Source organism: Rutidosis leptorrhynchoides, chromosome 3 (assembly GCF_046630445.1).
Source record: "Rutidosis leptorrhynchoides isolate AG116_Rl617_1_P2 chromosome 3, CSIRO_AGI_Rlap_v1, whole genome shotgun sequence".
Classification (NCBI taxonomy): Eukaryota; Viridiplantae; Streptophyta; class Magnoliopsida; order Asterales; family Asteraceae; genus Rutidosis; species Rutidosis leptorrhynchoides.
The window spans coordinates 275,441,763-275,451,429 of NC_092335.1; the positions used below are offsets into that span (position 1 = coordinate 275,441,763).

Below are 9,667 nucleotides of genomic sequence, written 5' to 3' on the forward strand. Positions count from 1 at the left end.
AAGTAGAAGTATTTTGATAAGTGTATTGAAGTCTTTCAAAAGTGTATAAATACATATTAAAACACTACATGTATATACATTTTAACTGAGTCGTTAAGTCATCGTTAGTCGTTACATGTAAGTGTTGTTTTGAAACCTTTAGGTTAACGATCTTGTTAAATGTTGTTAACCCAATGTTTATAATATCAAATGAGATTTTAAATTATTATATTATCATGATATTATCATGTATGAATATCTCTTAATATGATATATATACATTAAATGTCTTTACAACGATAATCGTTACATATATGTCTCGTTTAAAAATCATTAAGTTAGTAGTCTTGTTTTTACATATGTAGTTCATTGTTAATATACTTAATGATATATTTACTTATCATAGTATCATGTTAACTATATATATATCCATATATATGTCATCATATAGTTTTTACAAGTTTTAACGTTCGTGAATCACAGGTCAACTTGGGTGGTCAATTGTCTATATGAAACATATTTCAATTAATCAAGTCTTAACAAGTTTGATTGCTTAACATGTTGGAAACATTTAATCATGTAAATATCAATCTCAATTAATATATATAAACATGGAAAAGTTCGAGTCACTACAAATCCTGCACTAAAGCCCATCGTGCAAAAACGTAGAGGAATGGCTCATGATCGTATGAAGTGGTTATGTGCGGAAGTTACCAAATTAGTCAATGCAGGCATTTTACGCGAAGTAAAATATCAAACATGGGTTGCGAACCCAGTATTGGTTAAAAAGCCTGATGGTTCGTGCAGAATGTGCATCGATTTTAAAGACATAAATAAAGCTTGTTCAAAGGACAACTATCTGCTCCCCGAAATAAATTTAAAAGTAGAGTCTTTGCACGCTTACCCTTACAAATGTTTTTTAGACGCCACAAAAGGGTATCATCAAATTCCAATGGCGCAAGAAGATGAGGATAAAACTGCTTTTCATACTGGAAAAGGCATTTATTGCTATATTAAAATGCCTTTTAGACTCAAGAATGCGGGAGCAACTTATCAGCGATTAATTGACAAGGCATTTGAAGGCCAAATAGGCCGTAACCTTGAAGCTTATGTTGACGATCTTGTCATAAAAAGCAAAATGCAAGAGCAAATTTTGTTTGACATGGAAGAAACATTTGAAAGCTTGGGCATAATCAATATGAAATTGAATCCGTCTAAATGTAGCTTCGGAGAGAGAGGGAAAATTTCTGAGATACTATGTCACTGAGCAAGGCATCCAAGCCAATCCTAAGAAAATAATCGCAATCGAAAACATGACCGCACCTAAGACTGTTAAAGAAGTACAAAGTTTGACTAGAAAGATGGCGGCTTTGACCAGGTTCTTGTCCAAGGTCGCAGAAAGACATCTACCTTTTTTCCGCACACTTAAATGGTGTTTGAAACAGAAGAATTTTGTGTGGACAGAAGAAGCGGATAAGGCATTTTAGGAAATGAAATAATTGCTCGCTACGCTACCTACATTGATTGCGCCTACAGATGGTGAAATATTATATCTTTATATTTCGATTGCGAATGAAGCATTTGGTTCAGTACTTGTGGCAGAGCAGAACAAAGTTCAGAAGCCAGTTTACTTTGTTAGCAAGGCGCTCGTGGGAAGTGAAATAAACTACGTGCCTATTGAGAAATTTATTTACGCGTTGGTTTTGACATCAAGAAGGTTATGCAAATATTTTCAAGGTCATCTGATATATGGTTTAACTGATTTGTTGGTTAAACAAGTTTTGAGTACACCCGCGGTATCAGGAAGACTCGCCAAATGGGCAATTGAGTTAGGAGCATTTGAAATAACGTATTTTCCGCGCACATCTGTAAAGGGCCAGGTTTTAGCAGATTACCTTGCAGAAATGACGGGAGAGCTTGAAGTTATTCATGAAAGAACGCAATTAAAGCATCCTCAACACGAAATCTGGGATTTATATACAGATGGTGCGTCTTGTATCGAAGGTGCGGGTGCGAGATTAGTATTAACAAGCCCGAATGGTGAAGAGCATACATACGCCCCGCGTTTTAATATTGATGTAACAAATAACGAGGCCGAATATGAAGCACGGCTCACGGAATTAAATATGGCGCATAAAATGAACATTTTACAGTTGCACGCGTATATAGATTCACAGTTAGTGGCGAATCAATTCAATGGCTCATTTGAAGCTCATGAGTTGTCTCTGCAGAAGTATTTGAAGCTAGTGCAGGAAGCCGCGAAAAAATTTGAGTTTTTTGAATTATCACAAGTATCAAGAAGTCAAAATAAAAAAGGCGGATGCGCTAAGTAAGTTTGCTGCATTGACTTTTTTGCATTTCCAAAAGCAATTCTGGGTAGAAGAGCTTCCTAATAAATCCATTGATGGTAGTTTGATTGTTGCGGCTATAGAAGAAGTTCAACCAAATTGGATGGATCCTATAGTGCGAGAAAGATCCCCTAGTATGTGATTGAAAATGATATATTACATCGCAAATCGTACCTGGAACCATTAATGCAGTGCGTAGGACCCGCAGAGGCTGAAACAATTATTGGAGAGGTGCATAGTGGATTTTGTGCTCTTCATTCAGGCTACAAAACTATTGCGGAGAAAATAATGCGAATAGGTTACTTTTGGCCTACCCTGTATCGTGATGTTGCGCAAATAGTAAAAAGATGTAAAAGTTGCCAAAGGCATGCGCCGCAGAATAGAAAGCCAAGGCATGACATGATCCCAATAAATTCACCATGGCCATTCTACAAATGGGCCATTGATATTGTGGGACCATTTCCTCCAGGGGCTGGGAATGTAAAGTTTTTGATTGTCGCAATTGATTATTTTACTAAATGGGTAGAAGCTAAAGCTTTGAGTACAATAACTGGAGTACAAGTGCGGAATTTTGTGTGGGAGTACATTGTTTGCATATTTGGTATCCCACGAGAACTTGTAAGTGATAATGGGGCACAGATTGCAAAGGACCCATTTCTAAGCTGGTGTTCAGAATTGAATATAATCCAAAAATTCACATCGGTAGCGCATCCGCAAGCAAATGGGCTATGTGGAGTAACTAACCGTGATATTGTCAGCGGAATTCGTAAGCATTTGAATTTAAAGCAAAATGGGTGGGTTGATGAACTATCAAATGTATTATGGACTCATCTCACAACTTTCAAGAAAAATACAGGCGAAACACCTTTTAGCCTTATGTATGGGTCAGAAGCAATGATCCCCGCGGAAGTTTTTGTCCAGACGCATAGGGTCACTACTTGTCCTCAAGCAAGACTTAAAAACTAAAATATATTACAATGAACACACACATTTCTGATAACACACACGAATCACACTCACACTTTTTATTTATTTCACAATGTAACACACGCACGCATTTTAAATATACACACACCTTTGGAGTACACACGTGAATTGAAATCACACCAAAGTCGAAAGGTGGGTTTTAAAGTCCACATTTCTTGAAAATTTGGATCCTTAGGGAAATTAGGATCTTTGCGGAAAACCTTTGATATTTTGAAAAATATTCATGTTAGTCTTTACACTAATCAAGTTTTTCGGTTTTAACCTCAAAGTTCAGTTGAGGGTAACTGAAAACCGAAGCCTCAGTCAGCGCTTAGCAAGCTACTCCCCCCATGATTGTAGTATCATGGAACTTTTAACCGGATGTCCTATATCAAAAACAGTTTTACACAATATAGTTCATAAAATAGCATAAGTTTTAGAAGAAACTATATCATGTCCAAATATCATCGGTGAACCATGAGTTTGCACACCTCAATTCGTTATGGTATATGTATGTTGACCGCGGTCAAACATAGATGCGTTTGATCTTTATAGAGATCATCCATCTGTGAATTAGATTCAATAATCTTAAAAGCTGATTTGCACTGTGCCCCCCATTGTACGAGACAGATCCATCTCATAGTTAGGATAAGTCTGACCACCAAAAACCCTATTTGATGTTGAGGTGAGGTGGATTTCCAGCCGATGATAGAGATGACTTTCAAGATTTTTCGTCAACCTACAGCTGTTCTGGATTGCATCTTCTAATCATAAGTTAGCAAGTGCGTCATTTTGGAAGACTTGACTTCCTTAATTCAATGAGTATTGGATTTGATTTCTGATTCAATAAAGTACCTTAGATACTTTGCGCGAAGTATGTGATATAGCGTGTTGATCATTTCCTTATTTGGCTATTTCTTGAGTTTTTTATACAAAATAAATTCATGCAAATGAAGTTATAAAGTTAAAAAATTTCATATTTTAAGCCATGTTTTTGTAAAACCCAAATTTTAAGCCATTTTAAACCATGTTTTTGTAAAACCCGAAAGAATTTACTCCTTCCCCATACTTAAGATCATGTAACGCCCTCATTACATGAAATCAGAAAAATTGTAAATTCGAGAGAGCAGATAGTGTAACGACCCTGAATTTCCAACGTTTAATTATTAATAATTTATTATTAATGCTTGTGTTTTAATAAACGTGTTCTTATACGTGTTACTTGTTACCGTATTTAACTTTTCATGGCCCGACTTGTCTTTGTGACACACGTACTTTGCACGAATAATATTTTGAATATTATTTACATTCATGATTAATTATTATTAATCATTTTTAATTAACTAATGATAGTAGTTAATTACTTGGGCTTATTTATTTAATTGCATACTTACTTGGACTTGGGCTTTTATTAATGGACATGGACTTGGAAGCCCACCCAACTTTCTTAATGGACTAATTAGCCCATTATTGTGCAAGTATTACATTAAAATAAAACTAGATTAATCAACTTGTTGAAAGACTAGTTACATGCAATCTTACACCATATTCCCAAACCATTTAACTTTAATACCACTTCAAGCTCACACCATTCTCCCATGTATGAAAGTATATTTGGACCTTGCCTCTTTTGTGGCTCCTTGAATCGTCGGCTTAGATAGAGTGGGAGGGAGGTTTTGTTTCAATTCTTGGTAACTTATTCTCTAGTATTACTTCACTTTTCACACACAAAAACTTATACTTTCTTTCTCTCATCTCATTTTCTCTCTACTTTGTAAGTAACAAGCTTTACTTTTCTTTCTTTTTCCTTCTAAAAACCGAACCTAAACATCATCATTCTTACTTGTTTAATTACTTGTAGTTGTTTGTTGTTGTTAAAGATCAAGTTCTCTAACTTGTATCTTCATGTAATCTTGGTTACTTCCATCTTTTGTTTGTAAAGAACCAAGAACAAGAACCTAAACTTTCTAGTTTATGGTTCTACACTTAATGTTTTAAATATTTAAAGTTCATGAGTTTTAAAATCATACTTCTATTCATGTTTGTAAACTTAAGGTTTACTTTCTTAAAAGATCAAAGCCTTGGCTTGAATCTTTCTAAGTATGAACAACCATGAACTTATTACTTGTAAATTTAGTTTATTTCTTCATGTTATGTACTTTTAAATTTCTGATTTGTTGTTTGTTGGTCAAGTGTTACTAGTTAATCTTGATCTCATTTTTCTTGAACTAAAGTTAACTTTATAAGTTCAAGAACATGGAAGTATAACTTTCTAGTTATAACTTCATACACTTATGTTGGATCTAAGTTTCTATAGCTTATGGTCTTCTAATTTTGTTGTAAACAAGATCTTATAAGCTTACATACACATTACAATATTAAAACCAAAGTTTCATGACTTATGGTTTCATTAAAGTTAAGATCCAAGTTATATAACGTAGGGTTTAACTTAAGAACTTTAGATCTAGACTTTTGGGTCTAGATTGTCCAAGATATAACTATGAACTATGTTCTACAACTTAAGATCTTGATTATTTAGTTTACTTTCAAGTTTGTAGCTTAATATTACTAGTAGAACTCATGTATGTGTCAGATCTAAGATCTTGATGTAACTTTGGTTCATCAAACTACATACAACTCTTAAGTGAGTTGTGCTACATATCTTAGACTTACACTAGTGTTATGATGGTCAAACTTTGGTTAAGATGATGCAAACCCATCAACGAGTTGTACACTTGAAGCTATACGCATCGAGGATGAGAACCGTGATGAGCATCAAGCACCAAGAACCCACTGGAACACCTTTACTTACTGTTTCTGGAACTGATCAGACTCCCTGGGCTACTGGAAAGTTGATTTTCAGTTAGTTCGGTTCGAGTAAATGATTTTCCGTTTAGACCTCGTCTTAATTTGAGTTACGGTTTAGGATCTATGGCCTCCCGAATGTCACTACACCCTATTAACGTTGTGCTGAAATTTCTGACCTACTCGCACTTAAACCATCACCATGGTCAAACGAAGACGATTTTGGTTCTGTAAATTGGTCAGTACCTAGGGGACTCATATACGGAGTCATGGCCACTGGTCTCACCCCATTTCAGTTTGTATAGAGGTCGTGGCGACTGAACGAAGTCGTCCCTTGTTTCAAACCCTAGTCTTGACTTAAAACTTACTTTACACTTTTTGTTTAATGATGAATGATGATGGTACTTAAGACCTAATTTACATAATTTTAAACCTTTGGGAACAATTTACAGACTTAGTAACTTTTGACTTAGGTTGAGGACCTTCCGGACCAACCACTTGCTTACTATTCCCGCGTATCGACTTTTACTACTTTCCACTGTGAGTTATAGCATCCCTTTTTACTTTAACTATTTTGGGACTGAGAATTCTTGCGCATTTTACGTTTTAAATACTAGGCATGAGTACTTAAACTTTATATATGTGTGGGTTATACAACGGCATAAACTTTCCCCTTAGCTTGGTAACATTTAGTCATTGGTCTTTGAACCGGTGAACGCGAATCTTAGATATGGATCCATAGGGTTGACATCCCCACTCGGGCTAGTAGCGCTAGCATTTAACGGATGTTTAATACTTCGTAAACTTACTCACTCGCCAAGTGTACTTTTAGGGGTGTTATTTACGTTAAGTTAGTTACCAAGTGCCCACGGTTATACATATACTTTTCATACTGTTTTGAAACACTGAAATCTCGTGGCCTACCTTACATTACTGTTGTACTTAAACTATAGCTCACCTACCTTTGTGTTGACATTTTTAAGCATGTTTTTCTCAGGTGCTTAAGGTTTGATTGCTTCCGCTGTAGTTGCCATGCTTTGTAGACTCCCGCTGTGCTTATTAGAGATGTCTTCACATAAAACATTTAATTTGCATTCAAACAATGTTATTTTTGAAACAATGTATTTGTAACGACCTATGGGTCACGTACTATTATTTTTGCTTGAGATTCGTAGAAGCATACCTTCTGTGATGACCCGGAAATTTCTGACCAAATTTAAAATAAATCTTTATATGATCTCGACACGATAAGCAAAGTCTGTAATGTTGAGTCTTAAAAGTTTTGAACTGTTTAGATTGATTCATTTAACCTTTGATTATTCCCGACGATTCACGAACAACTAATTGTAAATACCTACATATATATTCAAATAAATATAGATATATATAATAATTTGAAATATCATTAGAAATAATATATGATTTAATTGTTGAAAATAAATATGTAAATTAATATCAGTATACTTAATATTATTAATTTAATATATAATATATAGATATGAGATTTGATAAGCATAATTTGTTATATCCATATTATTAGTGTTTTCCTTATTAATATTATGAATATCATCATTAGCAATATTATTAATAATTATCATCATACTTGTTTTTAATGTTATTATTATTATTTTATTATTATTATCAATAATATTAAAAGTATTATTAATACAAATATTAATTATTAATATTAATTAATTGTAGATTAAAAAGTCTGATTATATATATATATATATATGTATATATATATGTATATATATATGTATATATATACATATATATATATATATATATACATATATATATATATGTATATGTATATATGTATATATATATATATATATATATATATATATATATATATATTTTCTTTCAATTCAGTTGCACATCACAATCTAACTTTATGTGATTTTGTTTCTTCTCTCTAATATGGTTATCATACGAATTCACGGGTGTTCTTACTTTATTAAAGTTATCATTTACATACGTAAATAATTGAAAATATGATTAAGCACCACTTATTGTTTTCTTTATTTGAATTGGTTTTTGGCAACTTGCTTATGAACTGCATCTTTACATTATATATATTTACATAAACCAAACACTTACTTACAATTTGTTTTCTCTCTTCCTATCCAAGAACCAACACCAACTCTCCTTGCTTATTCTTATATCATCATATATAGGTACCTATAGGAGATACATATATGTATATCAAATCGCCACCCTATTCATCTTTAGACTACCATCTCCTCCACCTACAAGAACCACCACTCGCCACCCTACCATTTTCTTCATGAAACTCGATCACCAATATCAATCTACTGTTATACCCAGCACTGTATCGGTTTTAGACGACGTATAAGGTAACCAAGAATACCCACATCTAGTTCCTTATATTTTCTAATTGCTAAAACTATAAACCCTCTTCAATCACCCATTCACTTGTTACTTCCATTTGTTCGCTGTTACTACGTTTACTTGTTGAATATAAATCGAAACCCACCCCAAAGGAGATCTTTTCGGTTGAGGTTCTAACCAAGAACAAGCGCACTAAACACCATCGACCGATCACCCTCTCCACTCTAAACCGCCGGTTCATAATCACCACGAAGCCACCAAGGTGAACCACCACCACCTTTCATCATGCAAACCCCACTACACCATTGATCCATATCGCACCATCTCACCAACGACCACCATGTATATCCTCTATGGAATTAAAACACCACCATCATCATGGTCATCGTTTACATAATATTGTTCTTATTACCATCACGACCAAAGATACCTTAAATCACCATCTTCTATCTTCTTTTTCTTTCTATTCGTGAAACCCACCTGCAACAAAACTTCATTTCTGCGAATTCTATAACCTTTTCTCTATTGCTTGAAATAAAAAAACCACGATCACTATTACTGCAGCTGCTTAAATTTGTTGTCGATACAAACAAGTGGGAGTTTTAAAATGATATGACAGAATATTTCAATGATGAAAGTATAAGGATATTGTAGTGGATATTAAAATACCATAGAAAATATATGCTTGAAGAATATTTAGTGGCCGACTATAGTGAGTAAAGTGAGGTAACTTGATTGCTGAAATTGCTCCTTGTTGTTTGTTATGATCTCGAACCCAACCCATCTCGAACCCCACATATAAATTTCTATTTTTCGGTTCACCCAAACCAAGCAAACTCACTTATTTTTTTTTGCTGCTGATTACACGAGAAAGAAACAATGATAATGATATTGATGGTGAAAAAGGACGATGAGATAGTGATGTGAATATGATGATGCATAAAATAAATGAACGATGATAAGAATGAGGTTATAATGATGGCTTGATAGATGATACAAGTTGGACAAGTTAAGGGTGTAGGGCCGATAGAAGTTAGGTAATTCCCACTCAGTTACTATATTGGAGTAATTGATAAATCTTTCAATTTCATATAAAAATATCTAACTATTATAATGCATCAAGTGGCTCAAAAATACACTATAGGGTCGACCAAGATGACCACTAGAGTGGACGTTCCATTATTATTATTTTTTTTGAGATGATGGCGTAT

General features: G+C 34.0%; 1 protein-coding gene across 1 annotated transcript; it reads left to right on the forward strand.

Annotated features, from left to right (window-relative positions):
- Nucleotides 1-652: 652 nt before the first annotated feature.
- LOC139900998 (uncharacterized) lies at nucleotides 653-2,469 on the forward strand. Its single transcript, XM_071883739.1, has 3 exons — nucleotides 653-1,199; nucleotides 1,558-2,270; nucleotides 2,347-2,469. The coding sequence occupies exons 1-3, from the start codon at nucleotides 653-655 to the stop codon at nucleotides 2,467-2,469; spliced, it is 1,383 nt and encodes a 460-aa protein (XP_071739840.1).
- Nucleotides 2,470-9,667: the final 7,198 nt, after the last annotated feature.